This window comes from Geotrypetes seraphini, chromosome 2 (assembly GCF_902459505.1).
Source record: "Geotrypetes seraphini chromosome 2, aGeoSer1.1, whole genome shotgun sequence".
Classification (NCBI taxonomy): domain Eukaryota; kingdom Metazoa; phylum Chordata; class Amphibia; order Gymnophiona; family Dermophiidae; genus Geotrypetes; species Geotrypetes seraphini.
Window position 1 is genome coordinate 459,893,148 of NC_047085.1, and position 22,394 is coordinate 459,915,541.

Consider the following 22,394-nt stretch of genomic DNA (forward strand, 5'->3'; position numbering starts at 1 on the left):
CTTCCAGCGATCCACCAGTGGTTCCCATTTAACATTGTTTCTCCCGTAGAGAACTCAGTCTGCTGTAGCCAATTCTGTCTTTAGTAGTGTGCCTTTGTGTTCCTGCTATCCCAAAGGCAGAGAATAGCAGAGAAACTTGGTAAAAACCATCTTGGAGATCCATTAGAAATGCCACAATTTTGAAGTCTCCGATGACCTTCTAGCTATACTCATCATACTTCAAGGTGCCTAGTAAGGTCTTGATGTTGTAATCCACTTTGAGGTGCACTGAGTGAGCCAACAGAAGAAACGGGTACTTGTTCTCATTATGGAGCGGCATGGCTTTGATGCTTCTGGATGATGCCACTCTTTTGGGTTACAGGTGATTCCAGTTGTCTCAAGCAGACTGGTCACATTGTGGCAGAAGCAGAGTCCTTCTTAATGGGTGAAGTAGGTGGAAAAAGTTTGGTGACACTTTCTGTAATCTGTGACTTGCACACTTTCATCCAACAAGTTCCACTTCTTCAGCCCACAGTAGGGGCCTAATATTCCCGGGACTATTCTGGTTGGCCCAGGTGCCTTAGGCCCCACCTGTGGGCGGGGTTTCAGACGCCTGGTCCAATCCAGCCCCATTCTGCAGCCGGCTGACCTGCCGGACGGGCGGGTTTGGCACCTGTCTGTCCGGCCCATATTTTACAGGTATGGGGGTGGGATTGGGGTGGGGGGGGTCGTGGGGTCGGCGGGGGGTCGCAAGTCAGCAGGGGGGCCGATCAGGGGTTCGGGAGGTGCGGTCATGGGGGGGGTTGTGTCAAGGGCAGGAGGGCCTGGGCTCCCTCTTGCCCCGATGCTGTCGGGGAGTCGGCGGGGCCAGAGGGCTTGGGCTCCCTCTTGCTTCGATGCTGTCGGGGAGTCTGCGGGGCAAGAGGGCTTGGGCTCCTTCTTGCCCCGATGTTGTGTGTGTGGGGGGGTGATGTATCGCGGCAGGAGAGATGCCTCATCTTCCCTACCGCGATGCCATCACTCCTCTACCCGAACTGTCGCGACCCGCGGCAGGAGAGATAGGGCATCTCTCCTGCCGCGGGTTGTGGCAGTTCAGGTCAAAATGTATAAGTGCCGACTAGGCAACCTGCCTAAGGTTTTGGTTATACCTGCTGCACGCCTAGGTGTAGATCGGCCCACCTCCCGCCCGCACTTTCCCCTCCTCTAAACATGCCTCTTTTCTCTCTGTGCGTTTAGTGGCAGGGGAAAGGCCTAAGCTGTTTTTAAATACGTCTAAAACCAGCTTTGGTTATGGGTACTTGGACGATCAGGCTTTTTGATCGTCCAAGTAGCCATTTAGGACAATTTTTAGACATGTTTTTTTTTTTAATTATGAACCCCATTGTGTGAAGATAAGGAAAAGGATATGTTTCTGTGAACAAAAACTGCATAATAATGATGTAGTAGCAAAAAGGGGTATTTTTCTTCCATATTAGAACCTGAATGAGGGTTTGTTTGGATGGCATACGTAGATGACATTGTCATTCATAGTAAAGACTAGAGGACCTATCTCATCAAAGTGGAAGCAGTTCTGGACAGTTTAAGGATAGCTAAGTTGAAGGCCAAGTGGAAGAAATGCTTCCTGGGACAACAGGAGGTCCAGTACTTGGGGTATTTGTTGGAAATAGGTCAAGTTAAACTTCAGATTCAGAAAGTGGAGTCCCTTACTTGGAGGCCAGTACTCCAGATCAAAAAACAAGTGCGCTCCTTCCTGGGATTCATTGGATACTACAGGCGATTCATCCCAAACTTTGCTGAGAAAACAGAGCCCCTGACCTGCCTTTTACAGAAGAAAGCCCTGGAAAAGGTTCAGTAGTCATCAGAACTGGACACAACTCTTAAGGAGACCATTTGTTCAGAGCCAGTACTGGTCAATCCAGACTTCAACAATTCCTTTGTGGTCTTTATAGACTTGAATTTCAATGATGCGTGTGTCTGAATGGATGGATATATAGAAACAGGAGACCCAGAGGGCCGAAACCAGTCTCATGCAGACTTGAACTTCTAGTTTTTTCCAATATCTTACTGTGTCACAATATGGTATTTGTTTGAAACAATGGCCCTCAATTGAAAAGGATGTGTGACCCTTATGGATGGAACCATTCTGTCTCTTTGTTATTGTTAAGCACCTGCCTTTATCATATCTTTTGAAAGTTCAGAGCTTGAGGATATGCCCAAGTACTAAGCAAAAGGTCTTTTGTTGGTCTTAAGTACTGGTCTTTTGGAGTCATCTTGCCTGCTTGCAGTGGCATTCCCAAGGGTCATTGTTTAATATGATATCCCAGAATCCTTCACTCTGAATATGCCAGCACACTAATGCTGACAACCAGCACCCAGTAATGTGTAATGCTGACCTACAAAGCTAGCTGCAATGTAAACTCCCCAGTTTTTCCTTACATAGTTAGGAGGGGCTCTTAGCTGAACTCGCCTACACCATACTGAATTTCTTTGTACAGATGTGGACCTGGCACTGTGCTTTCAGGCTTCGCCTCTGCTCTAGCTCATCGCACAGCTCTGAGTAGATTAAGGCTGTCAACTGGATCCAGATTCACAGGACAGAGTTGATCAAGTCCAGCCTTGCTTTTCTTAGGGAATGCAATGGGGATATCAGAATTACAAGTCCCAACATGCACTGGAGTATACCCAGGATTGGATTCAACTCTGTCCTGTGAATCTGGCAGCCTTAGAGTAGATAGAGTCTAATAATCCCTAAAATTAATTCAAACCAATCTATTAAACTGCTGTCAAAATACTGTTGAATGCATAGAATTTACTAAGGAATCTTTTCTGTGCCAGTACTGCCATGGTGGATAATGATGACAAAATTCTTAATTAGTTAACAGAATTACTTTCTTAGGTAGGAACATAATGGGGTGGTGACAGGATAAGCAGAATGTGTTCATAACACTTTCTTTCAAACAGAATCTAATACACTGTAAGAAACTGTATTTTTGTTTGTTTCTTTTTAAGAGAAGCAGTTCAGTAATTTACTGTTGTTCAACAGTGGTACTTTTTTTTCTTGAAAACATATAGATTGATGCAAACTGGAGTACCCTGCCCTTAGAGCGACCCCTCCCCCACTCAGCAGACAGAAGCTACACTTTTAAAACATGAAACCACTTTGTTAGAACAAACAAAACAACAAATACAGGATGTCCGATGTGGTACTTGGAGAGACTCCCCCCCAGGAAAGAGACTTGGGAGTACTGGTAGACAAGTCAATGAAGCCGTCCACGCATTGCGCGGTGATGGCGAAAAGGGCAAACAGAATGCTAGGAATGATTAAGAAGGGGATCACAAACAGATCAGAGAAGGTTATCATGCCACTGTACCAGGCCATGGTACGCCCCCACCTGGAATACTACGTCTAGCACTGGTCGCTGTACATGAAGAAGGACATGGTACTACTCGAAAGGATCCAGAGAAGAGCTACACTTTTAAAACATGAAACCACTTTCTTGTTTGGACATATTATCACACTTATTGTAAGTTTGAAAATGAATAAAGATTTACAAAAAAAAAAGAACAAACAAAACAACAAATTTAGAAAAATGGGCTGACTGAGAATATATCATCCCCCTCTTTTACTAAGGCGCGCTAACTGATTTAGTGCATGCTAAATACTAATGCATCCATAGAATATAATGGGCACATTAGCATTTAGCGTGCACTAAGTTGGCTAGCGCACCTTAGTAAAAGACCCCCTACATCTTAATCCTAGTACTTTGCACAAATTTTTCTAGTATCTTACAAATTAGTTAATGTTTGTGTGTTGAGCTCAAAAACCGCCACCACGGTCATATTATAAAATTTATAATGACCACGATTTTATGGGAACCATCATTGCACACACGGGTTCCCCGCTCCCCTTTTATAATAAGGCCGTGGTGGTGGTTACTGAGCACAACAAACAAACATTATTAACTAATTTACTAATTTGGAAACATTTGTGCAAAGTACTAGGATTAAGATATAATTTAAGACGGAATATTTTTTATTTAGCATTTCCCATAGCTTGTTGAGAATATATTATTTGCACTCCGTGCTGATTGCATCTCAGAGCATACATGTCATTTTATTTTACTTTTGATAATCTTCGCTCAGTTGCCCCATTATACGTTATGTAACGTGAGGGATTTTTTTTTGTGTGAGTTTACTGAAGATTATTAGTGTCATAATACATTTTGCTCATTTCAGAGCTATCAAGGTGACCCCCAGCTGCCTCTGACCAGTTTCCAGATTGTTTTTCTAATCTTGCACTCCTACTAATCCATCTCACTCCATATCAACTGCATTCTGACCATGGTAAGGCAAAACCCATTCGCTAATATTGCCATAACAAATTAGTAATAGAGGAGTACTCAAATTTAAAATGGGCATGAATTAAAAATGAATAGGCATAAAAATCACATTAACTCTGCTCTGAAATTGTTTAACACTTCTGGTGCTGGTTTCCCACTCTTCCATTCTGCATTACTTCAGAAAGGTGTTTTAAGAGCTACATGTATACAGTGTTCCCCAAGTCATTCGTGGTTGGCAGTTTGCAGTCCCAGTCATTTGCGGTATTTTCTGACCGCGAACCAGGAGAAGACAGCTGGAGAGGCAGGAGAGAGCAGCCGGAGCGCCGGCTAGTGAAGGAAATCATTCGCTCTATGCTCCGACCGCCTCTTTCTGCACTAAAGTCGGGCCTTACCAATCAGGAGCTGCTGTGACACGCAGTTCCTGATTGGTAAGGCCCGACTTTAGTGCAGGAAGAGGCGGTCAGAGCATACAGCGAATGATTTCCTTCACTAGCTTAAGGTAGTTTGCATAATTTGTGTGCAAATCCTGCCCTACTCTTAATACATTTACCCCTAGAAGTGTGTGTGTAGTATTGCTATAACAATGATAAGTCATAGTGATGGAAATCTTGACAATAACCCAAGGGAGAAATGGAGAGGAGCTGGCAAAAGAATCATATGGTTAATAGTAGTAAAGGCATGAATGCAAAAAAGAACGAAATATGTATTCACTAGGTATGCCTCCATGCTATTTTTCAGTGCACATTTTAAATTCTAATAATTAAGGGTACTTCTCTGGATCTTCCTCTGTATATTTTGACAACAGATAAAAATGCAATGATTTTATTTACTTTATTTTCTGGAAAAAAAGATAAATGTTTTTGATTACACTAATATGCAGTGTTTTTACAACTGGCTTCCTATCTGCCTTCACATACAGTTCAAACTCCTATTACTAACCTACTAAAAATGCTGCATATTCAAAGTAGAGAATGACACGGTGACAAAATTCATCACCATTCCCGTCCCCGCGGATAACCGCGGGAAACCATCTTCATGTCATTCTTTAAAGAGAGAGGGAAGTATCAGAGTATGAATGGCCACAACCACTGACCCACAAGCTTTACTTTGAAGAATGCTGGTGTAGAAGGACTGAGGTTGAAATAGACACTAGAAAATGACATGGGATTATTTCCCGCGGTTATCCGCGGGGAAGGGAACGGTGATGAATTTTGTCACCGTGTCATTCTCTAATTCAAAGCCCTTGTAATAGCTCACAAAAGATTCCACAACATAACCCCTACCTACATTACATCCAAGCTACACCAGTACACCCCCAGCCGCCCCCTCTGCTCTGAAACAGAGAGGCAACTATGCATCCACCGGGAAAGATCTCTCCAGATGGAAATGGCCCATAAGCTCTCCTATAGCCACTTTATCCTTCAGCTATGGAACCCGCTGCCTACACAGATAAGAGCAAAGAACTCACTGATGGCATTCTGAAAAGCAGTGAAGACCTTCCTCTTCAGCTGAATGGACACCAAACATTCAAACTCTTCTTTATATATTTCCTCCTATATACTGTGACAAACCCAGCACCAGCACTAGTCCGGTCCCTGATAGGATCGGATGCAGAAGAGCAGACCAGATCGATTCTGGCACTCACCTTGAGGCTGACCTCCCTTGCCCCCATAACCAAAGAGATAGTGAACTGGAACAGAGGCAGGCAGATTGGCAACATCAGCCTCCTGTCTCTAGAGCAGCTAGAGAAGCCACGAGGAAGGTAGCTGCAGTAGAAAAACCTAGGCAGAGAAAAACTGCTGTAGAGCCAAAACCCATCCCCCGCTACAGGCTGAAGGGGATTGGCTCTGATCTGTTTAAAAGCAGGCTGAGTCAAGCAGGAGGAGGAGGAGTGAGTGACCAGGGCGAGTCACTCCCACAGCTCAAGGCAGGTGAAGAGCTGTGGAACAGAGCAGGAGAGGAAAACGTGCTGGATTATTCCATGCAGGATTTGGAGGAAATCCTGCCTACTTCAAACTACCAGGTTCTAGATCGTGTGGAAGGCATGGAGATAGAACTGGCTGGCCCTATGTTAGAAAGCCAGACGGAAGGTATGGAAGTTGCATGAAAGAATGCAGCAACTGAGAAACCATTAGTGGTTTGTGTTTCTTTCTTTCTTTTGCTGATTTTGGTTTGTTTCTGCTGTGCAAACTATGCCTGCAGAAGTTAGGATATGTTTGAACTTTATAAGTATTTTGAGAGTAAGAATAATACTTGCTTCAAACTGAGGAATGGATTTAAAAGCAAGTTTATGAACCTGAAGCTCAAACTGACATAGTTAAGTTTGGTTTTTGGAACTTTAGAAATCCTGCTGTGACTCCCGTTCTTGAAGCTAATTAGATTATCTGTCTCAGCTGTGTGATTTTGCCTGCATGTGGGAGCTGAGAGAAAAGCTGAACTGTTACCAGAGTTTGCGGTGGCTATGTTTGCCTAAGGAGTTTTGATTTATTTTGAATTTGCAGTAAAGCTTTATTTTTGCAAATCTACTATTTTTGGTGAATGACCTGCAAAAGTGATGTTTGTTTTCTGTTGCATACTTTTGACCTGTGAGTCAGAATAAACAACTTATTCTTTCCTAAAGAACTTGTGTTGGCTGGTGATATGGTGAAACCTTGTTACTTACCTTGCATCTCTTAGGCCCAGGCAATTGCCTAGGGCCACCTGAAAAAGTCCTGAAGGTACCCCTGGTTGTAGGGGACACGCCAGAATCCCTGTGTTTGTCACCCAGCAGCCCTACACTACGGAGGGTTGGTGACAATACACCGTGGAGTCCTTCTACTAAGGTGCACTAGCCGTTAGCTAAACGCTAACATGTCCATAGACTATAATGGACGTATTAGCATTTATTAGCGTGCGCTAAAATGGCTAGAGCACCTTAGGAAAAGGACCCCCATGCTCTTAACCTACTGTGTATGCATTTTGTTGTAACTCGTTCTGAGCTTCCGGGAGGATGGGATAGAAATCGAAATAAATAAATACAAGTGTGTTCATTCTGCTGCCCCTCAATATCTCTCCTCTCTCCTTATATACCTCCCAGAGAACTCTGTTCCTCAGATAAGCTGTTCTTCTCCTCCACTGCCAATTCCAGACTGTGTTCCTTTTATCACGCTGCCCCCTATGCCTGGAATAAATTACCTGAGTTTCTCCGCCATGCCCCTTCCTTTACCTTGTTTAAAATAAGTCTGAAAACCTACCTTTTCGATGCAGTCTTCGATCCATAACCCTACTCCCCACTGCCCTAGCCAGCAGATTAACCGTTCCCCTTAACTGTATCCATGACATCCTGTTTATCTGTCTTGTCTGTTTAGATTGTAAGTTCCTTCGAGCAGGAACTGTCTTCTTCGTGACTCTATACAGTGCTGCATACGTCTGGTAGTGCTATAGAAATAATTAATACTAGTAGGAGTAGCGATAGTACATATTTTTATCTATCAGCGTACGCTTAATCTATATTGGCGATCCTTTGTTTTCTCACTGATGCTTCTTAAAGACATTCTCAGCTACAGTGACTGAGTAGGTGTGGGGAGAACATAAGCACTTTTTAATCACATAACATACCTTAAGTGTAGCTATATTTTCCTTAAAAAAATGCTAGAGAGTAATGAATGCATAAATTCAGAATTAATTGTAATTGTATTCCTAAGGAAAGTTTTGTCCACACTTACTAATGTTGTCAGCATTCGGTTTCTGTTGTTATAGACTTACTAATTTTCCTCCCAAACCAGTGGTGCAGCCTGCAGAAATGGTGAAGTGCTGTCATTTTCACAATCTTGCTTATCAGGCTCTGGACATAGTACACTGCACCAGCACTTGTATCATCAAGCTTTGCTACTTTCATTAGGTTTTGCCAACAAGAACATTGAGGCTTTTAGTCTGATTAACGAAGGCTTTCCCATGGGTGCAGAACTCAGAGAAACCTTTCATTAAGGCCAGTACTGTCATCTGTTAAGGTGTAAATGGTCTTTCTTAGGTTTTCACGGCTGATATCATGCCTATTGCACTTTTCCGGGTTTCACCACATCTGGACAGGTAGAACCTGTGACCAACGGACTTTCCCACAAAAGTTTAAATTTATGGCCAATGAACTTCATGCCTCATTCACCTCAAGCCCCAACTAATCGGGTTTGAAGATCCACTATACAGTATATAAACACAAACAGATTATCCTGAGAAAAGTCATAGCATGATGGCTGAATCATTGTTTGTTTTTTACCTGACCAGGCACAGTGAAACATGGAAAAACTGCAGCAAGCATGACACCAGCTACGGAAACCTAAGAGAGCATATAACCCAGCTTCATGGGGAGAACATCTTTAAACTCACCAGAGGATTTTCCATCCTATGGGGGAAAAAAAGCCAATTGATTTTCCCATCAACATTCAAATCAGTAACCTCATTCACCTCAAGCCCCAAATAGTTGGGTTTGAGGACCCACTGTAAATAAACACAAAGGGGCTGATTCTCTAAACAGGTGTCCCGCTTGTAGGCGGCGGTAGGCGTCCTACCACCGTCTGGCAATCAATCTGGATGCACGCTTTAAAAAAAAAACCAAGACAGGTCACAGGTCTAGGAAAATGCTTAGGGACACTTAAGCTCACCCAAGGCTGGACGTGGGCATGGTTTTGCCCGGAAATGGCCTTGGGCAAGCTTAAGTCGCCCTAAATGTCTCTCTAGAGCCACAACAGTCGCCTGAAATGCTGGCCTACATTTCCAAAGTTAAAAGTAGACATGGCTGGCTCTGCTGATCAGGGATTCCCTTACCGCGATTAGTTGATGGCAAGGGATCTCTCAACTATGAAGGCGCGATTCTGTAACCAGCACTGGTGACATGGGTGCCAGTTACAGAATCAGGGGATAAGGCATCTGTTTTTTATTGTTTATTGAAAGCTTCTATACTGCTGCTAATGACTGGGGGAGTCAATTCAGAGCGGTTTATATGAGCTTTGTAATGGTGTTACAATTCATGAGCTTCTGTAAAGGTGTTACAATTCAGTGTTTGCATTTTCCCGGGATGGTTTCTATACAGAGGTTGTGGTAAAAGCAGATACCGTAGCTGGTTTTAAGAAAGATTTGGACAAATTCCTGAAGGAAAAGTCCTTAGTCTGTTATTAAGACATGGGGGAAGCCTCTGCTTGCCCTGGATCGGTAGCATGGAATATTGCTACTCTGTGAGTTTTGGCCAGGTTCTAGTGACCTGGATTGGCCACCGTGAGAATGGGCTACTGGGCTTGATGGACCATTGGTCTAATCCAGTAAGGCTATTCTTATGTTCTTAAACCATAACAACAGACGTGATTCTATATAGGACACTGATGTGCAATTCTCAGTCACTTCTTAGGCGGCTGCTGAGACTGGCATCCTATAAAGAATAGGCCCCAAACTTCAGACTTCATGAATTACTCTGAAGAAAGCCGCAGCTTGATAGCTAACCAGAAGCAGCAAAACCCAGAAAACTGCAACAAATAGGTATAAATGTTGCTCTGACAAGATCTGTATTTGGCAGCAAAGCCTTGAAGTTGCAGACTTACTATCACAATGGTTTTGTCAATAACATTTTACTAAGACACTGTCCTGTGGTACGTCTAATAGCAGGCATATCACAATTTAAGTGGTGTGATAATGGGATCTGCTGTAATACACAGTGTCTCTGAAGTTCTGTTTCCCTGCATCCCCAGCTATCTTTCACCTGAATTCCTCTCTTTTGACAGAGGCACTTGTGTGAAATTTGGAGGCCACCGTCAACTTGTATCTAACTCTTCACGTCTCTAGTATCAGTACTAATCTTTGCTCTATCTACAAAATAGATTCCTCTTAGGGATGTGTATTCATTAGGGCACATTCAATTCATTAATATGTCTAGTAGTAGGGTTGCCAGATTTTCATTTCGGAAAATCCGGAACCCCCCTTAGCCCCGCCCCCCAGGCCCGCCTAGTTCCGCTTATCCCCACCCCCAAGCCTGCCCTATCCCCACCTCCTGCTTCCTGCTCTTGTCGGGCAGGGAAGAAGTCTACACATGCATGTGTGGACTTCCTCTCTGCCCGCCACAGCTTTTCAAAACCCAGACAAAGTGTCAGGTTTTGAAAGCCATCCGGATCCCTGGACATGTCCTCAAAAAGAGGACAAATCCATGGAAATCCGGATGTCTGGTAACCCCATCTAATGGTTAGTGGAGGAATGGAGGCATGGAGTGGAGTTGAGGAGTGGTTAGTGTGACAGCCTGAAAACCTGGAGAACTAAGCTCAATTCCTATTGCAGCTCCTTGTGATTCTGGGCATAAGAACATAAGAATTGCCACTGCTAGGTCAGACCAGTGGTCCATCATGCCCAGCAGTTCGCTCACACGGCGGCCCTTAGGTTAAAGACCAGTGCCCTAACTGAGACTAGCCTTACCTGCGTACGCTCTGGTTCAGCAGGAACTTGTCTAACTTTGTCTTGAATCCCTGAAGGGTGTTTCCCCTATAAAAGCCTCTGGAAGAGCGTTCCAGTTTTCTACCACTCTCCTGGTGAAGAAGAACTTCCTTACGTTTGTACGGAATCTATTCCCTTTCAACTTTAGAGAGTGCCCTCTCATTCTCTCCACCTCAGAGAGGGTGAACAATCTCTCTTTCTCTACTAAGTCTATTCCCTTCATTATCTTGAATGTTTCGATCATGTCCCCCTCTCAATCTCCTCTTTTCAAGGGAAAAGAGGCCCAGTTTCTCTAATCTCTCACTGTACGGCAACTCCTCCAGCCCCTTAACCATTTTAGTCGCTCTTCTCTGGACCCTTTCTAGTAGTACTGAGTCCTTCATGTACGGCAACGCAGTATTCCAGGTGAGGGCATATCAACCGCAAGTCACTTATCTCTCTGTTGCCCCAGGTATAAACTAAGTACCTATGCCTGTGACACCTACTGCTATTGTGCTTGTGTGTGGAGCCCCCAGGTCTTCTTTCTGTGTCCCCCTCTGGAGTGATGAGAGCTTTTTGACCTGGGCCCAGAATATTGCTAACCCCACCCCTCAGTTTGTCCATCAAAAGTGCAGGGTGAAGAAGACCTGGGACATCTGCTGCTACTGTCTTGTGTGTGGAGCCTGGGGGCCTCTCTCTGGGCTTCCTCCCAGAATTTTCTGACCTGATCCCAGACTATTGCTGACTCTTCCCCTTGGATGACATCACTCAAGGGCATGGGGGGAAGAAGGCCAGGTCAGCGCCAGAGGGGTGAGCATCTCCTGTGATGCGCTGACAAAGGAACGTGACTAAGTTGGGTTTTGGGGCGAGATTATGGCAAAAATTGATGTAGTGGTAGGTAGGGGAAGATATGGTGATTTATAAAATATGTGGCATTTTAAACAAGAATATGCAGATAGAATTTCAATGTAGCAGAATATCTCATGTTTTATTTAGTGGTGGGGTACTGAGGTATGGGTTGATAAATGTGAAATCAGTGCACAATAAGTTTGTATTGATTTATGAGATTCTGAATTAAAATGTCATGATATATTATGTATGACAGAATTGTCGTTACTGAAGTCTGATTTGGTTTTAGTGCATGAATGTTGCCTCCCCCCCTTAATTATAAGGACTTGTAGGGAATTAAAAAAGGGGTGGAGTGATTGGTTTTTCTTATTACATAGAGCTTTCTGGACCCCTGTTCGTTTACATAAATTAGATAGTTCCAAGTCAAATAGATATTGGCATTGTCATCTTGATGCTGGAACTTTACATCATTTACTTTACTATTGTCCCTTGATTCTGCAGTTTTGGAAATCTATTTGGGATCAAGTAAATAACATGATAGAGAATCCAGTGGCTTTATCTGATGATACCATTTTATTTGGTACTCTTATGAGAGCCAAAAGTCAACTATCAATGAATAATAACAAGCTTCTATTAGTGATGACATACAGTTTATCTTAAGAAATTGGAAAAATTGGGATAGGTTGAACGATACATTTTGGTGGGAATCCCTGTGTTATACATATAAAATGGAGCATTGTATGGCCATATAACAGGGAGGGCCCCCTCAGATGTGTACATTTACTTGCTTATAAAATAAAAAAAATTAAATTATTCCTCTTTGCAGTATTTAGTCAATGGCTCCCACACCTCTATAAAATTCTTCAATCTATAGAGGTGTGGGAGCCATTGACTAAATACTGTAAAGAGGAATAATTTAATTTTTTTTATTTTATAAGCAAGTAAATGTACACATCTGAGGGGGGGAGGGTTAGGGAAGGGAATGGGATTTTATGATTTTATGAATGGTTTCATGAAGGTTTGAGTTATTTATATATTAGCTGGGAGGGAGGGGGAAATTTCTTTGTTGCAGTAATATTTGTAATTTGCTGCATTTATTATACAATGTACATATATGTGATTCATTTATGGCGCATTTGTTGTTTGAAAATCAATAAAGAATTAAAAAAAAAAGAACTTGTTTCAATTCTCAGTACTGTTTGTAAAATCTATGGAATGTGAAGAACTTCCAGTATTTAAGGAAAATAAATGTAGTGGTTTGGATGATTTATTCCCCACCAGGGATGTTAATGAAAGATTGTTCCCAGTTGTTTGATTTGTTAATTTGCTTGCAGATCTCATTAGAGAAATTATGCCTAGTAGATGACTTTAATATTCCATTTCATTATCAATCACCTCTGCCTTGGGATAGACAACATATATTGTTTAAAAAGCTTTTAGGACAAGTATTAAATTTCTATTTTGTATCGGAACATTTAGGGCTCCTTTTACAAAGCCACACTAGGGCCTTAACATGCGGAATAGCGCGCACTAAATTGCCGCACGTGCTAGCCGCTACCGCCTCCTTTTGAGCAGGTGGTAGATTTTCAGCTAGCACACGCTAATCCGGTGTGTGCGCTAAAACGCTTAGCGCACCTTCGTAAAAGGAGCCCTTAGAGTAGATTGATATAAGAGGGGCATCAATAATTTATCTACCTCAGTAGGAAAGAAAAGTTTTCAAAAAAATTTAGGTTTATTTTTCAATATAGTCTCCTGATAGCTCCATATACTTCATCCACTTTTCCTGCAATGACTTTAACCCCTTTGAAAATAATTCTTCTGTTTTGACCTTCAAACCAGGACATCACAGCTTCCTTGATTTCTTCATCACTTGAAAGCTACTGTCCACAGAGAGATTTCTTTTGAAACTTGGAACAAGAAATAATCCAAGGGCGCCAAGTCAGGACTGTAGGGTGAATGTGGGTTTCAGCAACTGAACCATTCTCGGTTGGCAGCCTGTGATTGTCGTGACTGGTGCATTGTCGTGAAAAAGCAGCATGCCTGCTGTGAGTTTTCCTTTTCTTGTCTCCTTGATTGACTCCTGTAAAGCAATCCTTGTATTGGCATAACTCTCCCCAGTTATGGTTGTCTTGTGTGGCATGAACTCCAGAAGAAAAAGTCCTTCATCATCCTAGAAGACAGTTGCCATAACTTTGCATTCAGATTTTTCTGTCTTGAACTTTTTTTTTGAATGGGGGATGACTTATGCTTCTACTACATTGACTCCATTTTGTACTCAGGATCTCTGTGATAGACCCAAGTCTCATTTCCAGTCACCAAATGAAAATATTCACTTGGTCTTCACAGAGCATCTCTAAGTTTTCCTGACACCACTGGAGCCTTGTGACCTTCTGACATGGTGACAGCATTCTTGGAATCCGTCTTGCACTAGCCTTGGACATGTCCAACTTTTCATGAATTATTTTACAAACCAGAGAAGACCAAAAAAAACTCTGTGGAGTGACGATGTTCCTAAATGGACTTTATTTGAAAGTGTCAAAGTTCCAAAGGAACACTGAAATCATCCACATAAAATAATTCCATCCACATAAAAATAAATCATCCACATAAGAGCCTTAAAGGACCTAGTCCGCTAGGGATACAGGACCCAACACGGTCCGTGTTTCGACAAAAAGTCTTTTTCAGGGGTCCCTGAGGGTCCTATAAAGGTGAGTACATGGGAAACAACTATTTGGGGTACCTTAATTTCTCTATCTGACAAAATTTAAATCGATTTTCTTTCACATAAGAACATAAGAAATGCCTCCACCGAATCAGACCATTGGTCCATCCAGTTCGGTGACCCGCACACGCGGAGGCCAATCCAGGTGTTCCCTGTTTACGTCCTAGGTGTTCCCTGATGAAGACCCTGTTTTCCCGTATCCCTCAATGTGATTTGCAAGCAGGTGTGCGTCCAACCTGCACTTGAATCCCATAATGGAGATTTCCGTCACCACCTCCTCCGGGAGAGCATTCCAAGCGTCCACCACTCGCTGTGTAAAACAGAACTTTCTGACATTAGTCCTGGGCTTGTAGCCCCTCAATTTTAGTTTATGGCCTCTCGTCCGAGTCACATTTGACAACGTCAGTAATGATGCTTCTTGTTCTATTATGTCAAAACCTTTTAGTATTTTGAAAGTCTCTATCATATCCCCTCGCAGCTTTCTCTTCTCAAGGGTGAACAATCCTAGTTTTACGAGGCGTTCTTTGTAGCTCAAATTCTCAATACCTTTTACTAGCTTCGTGTCTCGCCTCTGCACCCTCTCCAGCAGAGTTATATCCTTCTTCAGGTAAGGAGACCAGTGTTGGACACAGTCCTCCAGGTGTGGTCTGACCATTGCTCTGTAAAGAGGCATGATGACTTCTGCCGATCTACTTGTAATACCCTTTTTTATCATGCCCAACATCCTGTTTGCTTTCTTTGCCGCCGCTGCGCATTGTGCCGATGGCTTCAGGGTCCTGTCTATCAGTACCCCCAGGTCCTTTTCTTGTTCGCTTTTGCCCAATGTCACACCTAACATTATATAATCATGTTCCTTGTTTTTCGTACCCAGATGCATTACTTTGCATTTGTCTACATTAAACTTCATCTGACAATTTTCTGCCCATTTTTCTAGCTGGTTCAGATCTCTCTGGAGTTCTTCAATGTCCTTATGTGATCCAACTGGTCGACATAGTTTCGTGTCATCTGCGAACTTGATTATATTACTCGTGGTTTCCTCTTCCAGGTCATTTATGAATATATTGAATAATATGGGTCCAAGAACTGAGCCTTGGGGCACACCGCTTGTCACATTTTCCCAGTCCGAGAACTTTCCATTTATGCTTACCCTCTGCAATCTGTTTTCCAGCCAATTTGCTATCCATCGTAGTATATCCCCTTCAATCCCATGGCTTTGTAGTTTCCTCAGAAGCCTAGCGTGTGGAACCTTGTCGAACGCCTTCTGGAAATCCAAATATATTATATCCACCGGGTCTCCGCTATCAATTTGTTTGTTCACCTTCTCAAAAAATTTAAGTAAATTCGTCAGGCATGACTTCCCCTTCCTGAAGCCGTGTTGACTAGCTCTCATCAGGTCATGATTCTCCATGTGTTGCACTATGCTATCCTTGATTATTGCTTCAAACATCTTCCCAGGAACCGACGTAAGACTCACAGGTCTATAGTTGCCCGGTTCCCTTCTCGATCCTTTTTTGAAGATTGGAATGACATTTGCTATCTTCCAGTCGTCTGGTATTTTCCCGGTTCTAATTGACAAGTTGGCTAGGGTTTGTAACATCTCTCCGATTTCCATCTTAAGTTCCTTTAGTTCTCTCGGGTGAATTCCATCCGGTCCAGGGGACTTGTCACTTTTTAGCCTATCGATTTGATAGTATATCATGTCCAAGTCCACATCCACTGTAATGAGGCTATCCTCAATTTCTCCCCTGAATGCTTTCCCTGGTTCGGGCATTGTTGTAGTGTCCTCCTCGGTAAAGACAGATGCGAAGAATGAATTTAACCTATCCGCAATTTGTTTGTCTTCCTTGATGCACCCTTTTATTCCTTGGTCATCGAGAGGGCCCACTGCCTCCTTTGCTGGTTTTTTCCCTTTTATGTATCTAAAAAAGGGTTGAAGTTTTTGGCGTCTTGCGCTATTTTTTCCTCATAGGCCTTTTTTGCGTCTCTTACCACCTTGTGACACTTCTTCTGATCGATCTTGTGACTGTTCCAGGCTTCCGTTGTTCCTTCTCGTTTCCATTTTTTAAATGAGTTCCTCTTTTCCCTTACCGCTTCCTTCACCCCTTTATTTAGCCAAGCTGGTTCTCCTTTGTTCTTATTTTTCCTTCCTTTGGATATCTGCGGAATGTAGAGAATCTGCGCTTCAGTAATGGTATTCTTTAGTAGGGACCATACTTGGTCGACCGTTTTGAATTTGGCTGTCATTTTCTTGAGTCGTTTTTTAACCATGGCTCTCATGCTATCATAGTTCCCTTTTTTGAAGTTAAAAGTTGTGGTTTGGGTCCTGGTTCGCTTCCCTGGTTCGCTTCCCAATGCCAATTTTAAATTTGATCATGTTGTGATCACTCGTCCCCAGCGGGACCGAGACTTCCACATCTGTTGTCCTTCCAGTTATGCCATTTAGGACTAAGTCCAAGGTTGCGGTTCCTCTCGTCGGTTCTCCCACCAATTGTTCCAGGAAGCAGTCTCCTATTTTTTCCAGGAACTTTGTTTCCCTGCCGCAATTTGAGGTTCCTATGTTCCAGTTTATCCCCAGAAAGTTGAAGTCTCCAATGATCGTTACATTTCCTGTTCTACATTCATGGTTGATTTCCTCCATCATTGTTGTGTCTGCTTCTTCTGTTTGTGCTGGGGGTCGATAGTAGAGGCCAATTTTTGCGTCTGCTCCGCTCTGTCCTGGAATCTTTATCCAGAGGGACTCTAGTTTTTCTTTTCCTTCCATCTTCCCTTCTCTAATGGACTCCACTCCTTCATGGACATACAGAGCAATACCACCCCCTTTTTGCCCCATTCTACCTCTTCTGTATAGTTTGTATCCCTGAAGAACTGTGTCCCATTCATTTTCTTCTTTCCACCAAGTTTCGGTTATTCCAATGATATCTAGTTCTTCTTGTCTTGCTAGTGCTTCTAGTTCCCCCATTTTGTTTGATAAGCTTCTAGCATTCGTGTACATACATTTGAGATCCCTTTGTGTTGTCTTCTTGGACTTTCCAGTCTTTATAACTCTTTTTGTTTTTTTTTGCGTTCTTTCTCTGTCACTTTCAATTTCTGCATGATCTTCCCGTTTATTTGAGCCGTTGTTTGTAGATCCATCTTTGGGATCACCTGATGTCCGGGCCATCAACTGGATGTCGACTGTCGGCTCTCCCCTGTTCCTTAGTTTAAAGCCTTCTCAAAGATCTTCTTCATGTTTTCAGCCAAGACTCTTGCTCCTTGCTTGGTGAGGTGTAGGCCGTCGTTCCTGTAGTATCTGCTTCCCCAGAATGTCGTCCAGTTGCGCACGAACTCGAATCCTGCTTCCACAGTCCATCCACTTTGAGAGTCATCAATGGACTCTCTACCCCACTTCAATGGACTCTCTACCCCACTTAAACTGCTTGCTTCAAAATTTTACTTTGTAGGATGATGGGGCAGACTCACCATAAACTGCAGTCATGCGTTCATGGATCTCCTTTGGCTTTTTCTCTTCTTTTGTGAGAAATTTTATCACTGAACAGTGCTCTAAATCCAGCAGTTTCTTAACTTGATTTGCACAAGGACTCTCCTGACATCCTGAATTTGGAATGTTAGACTTGCACTGAGCTGCAACTGTGCATGAGTAACCTTGAGACATGTCACAATAGGCACAGACTTGTTTCAACATGCTTGCTACAGTCATACTCAGGTAGATAAATTATTGAACACCCCTCATACCTACAGTTATTTTTACAATTTGGTCAGACCACTATCTTGGATCATTTATATAACAGAACTTAATGACAGGATTGTGATATGCTTCAGAGAACAATCTCTGTTTGTCCTCATTTTGAGTTAAACTATTTAGCAAATGCTTGGTTACCCTTATTAGAGTTAGATGATTCTAAATCTTTGGAGCAATTGGTTGATGTGTGGCATGATTGAATACAATAGTCAGCAAAAGCATTCACATCTAGTACCTCCTTAACATTTATATCAGTATAATCTATTTGAATAAAAGAGCCCAATCAAGCCTGTGGAGAACATCAGTTTTACAAGAGATCAGGAGGGAATTGTGGAAAAGTAAGAGGGTTTGGAGAAAATCTAGAGATCCAGGTGATTATGATAGCTTCCTATTTCACTTGAGAGAGAGTATTTGAGTTTGTGAGAATTTAAAGAGTGAATATTATAAGGGCAAGACAGAAATGCTTTAAATAAGCCAAAAGAATTATTTCAGATGGTTAAAATTTTGGTGAATAGACTACACTGATATAAAGGAGGGACTAGATGCAAATGCTTTTACTGACTATTGTATTCAAAAGATGAAAAGTTTTTAGATGAAATGTGTTGGGGGGGAGGTGAAGGGGCAGTTTTTTCAAAGATTAGTGAGAAAGAGGTATCTTGTGTTTTGACAAAGCTTATGCCTACACAATCCCTGATAGATCCATGTTCATCCCTGATTGTGCAAGGGCTTGCTTCTACAGTGGAATTGTCCTTGAATAAGATAATTAATATAAATCTTTGGAGGAAGGAAGTTTCCCGGCAGAATGAATCATTGGACGTTAACGAACTTTTGAATTATAGGCTGATTTTTACCTTACCATTGGTATCTAAATTAATTGAAACAGTGGTGCTTAGTCAGTTAGAAATATTTTTTAGAAGAAGCCACTAGTTTAGATGAACATCTGTAAGGCTTTAGGAATGCACATGGGGTGGAGATATTAATGGTATCTACTTTTGACAGTATGTGGAAAGGTTAGATGGAAGAGAGGCGCTATGTATAGTTATGTTAGATGCATCTGCAGCCGTTGATACTCGATATTGACGTATTGCTGTAAAAGTTGAGATCATATGGTTTATGCCATATTTAAGATACTATGATGCCTTGGGGATGTTGATGACTGCTACCTCTGTATCAACCTAAATGTAGTTTAAGATCAAAGTCGGGCATGATGCTTTCCTTAGCTGCTCATCATGCAGCTCCCCTCACTAGACACATGACCCCCAGGCACTCACAATCCCAGACACAGCCAGGAACAGCAATCCTCAATCAGTCAGCCTACCCCCTTAGACAGACACAGCACTCACCCTGCAGCTCCTAGCGCACGCAGGACAGACAGAAAGAGACAGCACAACAAGAGAGAGCAAGGTGAGAGAAGAAACCATAATTGATCATTTTAAAGGTAAACTAAAAAGCTTCTTTTTTAAAGATGTTTTTCCATTTTAAACCTAATATAGCCTTTTAAATTTTTATCATTTCCCATTATTCTCTTTTTCTTTTTCATTTTCTTTCCTACATGAAATCATTTTTTTTCTTGTATTCACTTCTTTTTTTTCTCTCTCTTCTTCCTTCATTCCCCGCACCCAGTTGTGTTTTTCTATTCCATAATTATTGTAGCTCTTATCTTTTTTCCTTCATATTCTTGTTTGTTTTCCCTCCAGGGAATGTCATTTTATGTATTTGTTGTTCTGTAATTGAGATATATATATATATATATATATATTTGTATTGTTTGTGACCTGTATTTTATATAGACTTGTAGTTTGCCTAGAAATTCATTGATAGACGATTATATCAAATTTTAATAAAACTTGAAACTCGAGTAAGTAAGTGGAAAAGATAGGGAGGTGGAGAGACAAGTATCAGGTAGGGGGGGTGGTGAAGTGGGATGGAAGTGGTCTATGAGTATGGGTGTGGGGTTGAGAAATGGGTCAATCAGAGAAGCAGGGCAGGTTAGGTTAAGGTAGAGACAGGGACACAGTCAGTCTAGCACAGTAACTCTTCAGTTATTCAGACAACGCTCAGCTCTAGCTCTCCAACACAACCATATTGCTAGAGGGTCAAAAGACGGTCTGGGACTCACCTTATGCACTTTTAAAACAGGTCTAACTGTAGGCATCTTTGGGGATGCCCAAACCAAATTGTATTCGTTTTCGTTATTGCCTTTGGATGTCCAGTCGCTAAGCAAGCCCACATGCTTGGCATCTTTCACTAGGCGTCCAGTGTTTCTGGATGACTTTTTAAAAATCCTTTGATTTACGGTATGTGACTTGGACATTTTTGGCTTGCCTCGAGGTTTAGACCGCTTTGTGATGGTTTTTAGACATCTTTATTTTTTGAAAATGAGACCCATTTTCTATACTTTTTAGGCATGAGCAATTAGGAAATTACACTTATCGTCCAGGAACAAAAATCGTGTTACAAAGTGAATCACAAAAGGATGCAAATATTAATCAAAGTATCTTGAGAGGGGCTCCAATACAGACCCCACTCCTTCCTGTATAGGGTATCCCAGGAAATGGCTCCATGATGTATAAATTTTAGATAAAAAAATAAGCACTCAGTAAACTGGAATTTGACAATACGATTAACTGCTAGAGGCTATCCTGTGTCTGTGGTTAAAAGGGTTTATATACAAGCTTATTATGCACAGAAACATTAGTCATTATAATCTCAGAATCAGCGTGATAGAAAAGCTGTTGTTTTGTATTACCTTATTCACCATATGCTTATTTATTACACAGGATTATTCTTCAGCATTGGCGTGTTTCACAGTATCATCATCATTTCAATTATGTGCCTTGTTTTGCATATTGCTGTGGGAGAAATTTGGGTGATTTACATACTCACTCTTGCTATAGTCCTATGAGAAGTATGATTGTTGAGAAGGTTCATTGAAAGTGGGGGAACTGTATATATTTGTCAATCTATATATATAAAATCGGAGGTATGTATGTGTGTATGTATGTGTGTGTGTATGTGCCGGGATCACGCAAAAACAGCTTGACCGATTTGAACGAAACTTGGTATGCAGATCCCTCACTACCTGGGATGATATGTTCTGGGGGTCTCGCGGCCCACCTGCACACGTGGGCGGAGCTACAAACAGAAAACCAGATTTCACCCATTCATGTCAATGGAAAAAATGTAAAAAGCTGCCATTCTCACAGTAATTCAAAAACGGCTTGACCGATTTGAACGAAACTTGGTATGCAGATCCCTCACTACCTGGGGTGATATGTTCTGGGGGTCTCGCGGCCCACAACTCTATGTTGCTTGCTCAAGGGTGGGTTCACCCAAGAATTTATATGTTCTTGCTCCTGGAGGTGAAACTAAAAATGTTGTTTATAATCAAGTTTTGCGTTAGTTATATTGTATTCATTTTGTCAAATATTTCACATTATAATTTGAATATTGTACTTTTTATTAAGCTGTAAAAAAATACTTTCATTCACCACTATAAAGTATCTTTATTTGAATCCATTTACAGTGTTATTGCTATAATTAAATACCCGTGCAATGCCGGGGCATCAGCTAGTATACTATAAAAATCGACAGAATGTTGAACCCGAGGACAGGCAGGTATTATTTGTTTTCCCAGGTTTCTAATTGTGAAACTATTCCAATGATATACTGTGTGCAATGCCAATGTGGTTTATTATACATTGGCCAGGCTCAAAGGGATGAGTAAGTTAAGGATCACTGAACAGTTTAGTTGCTTATAGGATCAGCATACGGAAGTTCTTTTGGTAGTCCACTGGATTCTAGCTCAACATTCTCTTTCAGATTTGAGATATACTGTTTTAGCAACAGTGAGATTGGATCAAGGAGATGACATTTCACATGTGCTTCTTTATATGGAACAGCGATTTATTTTTAACTGGGATACAATCTTATCCTGGGGACTGAACCAGGAAGTGCATTGGCCTATTATGAATGGTGTTTTTTTTTTTTTTTAAGTTTGGACTTAAGTCTCATCATAGATTGGTGGTGTTCTCACATCCTGAATCTTGACCGCCCCATATGTAATGTGATGAGGGAAAAAGCCCCACTCTCCAATATAGGTAGTGTTGTGTGGAATTTATCAGAATGAAAGCGAGAGTTGAAAAATTGTCTATGTGTCCCCAGGGCAGGATTAACCAATAGGCCAAGTAGGCACGTGCCTAGAGCCCAAAATGGAGAGGGGGGCCCGATGAAGGAAGGCATCAACATTATTTTTTCCAAACGGCGATGGGCCCCTCCAGCATCAATTGGCAATGCAGGCTCCACCCCAATCGGCAACACCCCCCCCCCCCCCTATCGA

At 42.1% G+C, this 22,394-nt stretch overlaps 1 protein-coding gene across 1 annotated transcript in view; it reads left to right on the forward strand.

The window, feature by feature from the left end:
- The window catches only part of LOC117354292 (double-stranded RNA-specific editase B2-like), a 708,392-nt gene extending 705,253 nt beyond the window's left edge, over window positions 1–3,139 (forward strand). Inside the window, exon 4 of the mRNA XM_033931535.1 lies at window positions 3,052–3,139. Coding sequence (XP_033787426.1) covers window positions 3,052–3,132 — 81 coding nt within the window. The 3' untranslated portion in view covers window positions 3,133–3,139. The remainder of the gene's footprint in view (window positions 1–3,051) is intronic.
- The last annotated feature ends 19,255 nt before the right edge of the window (window positions 3,140–22,394 follow it).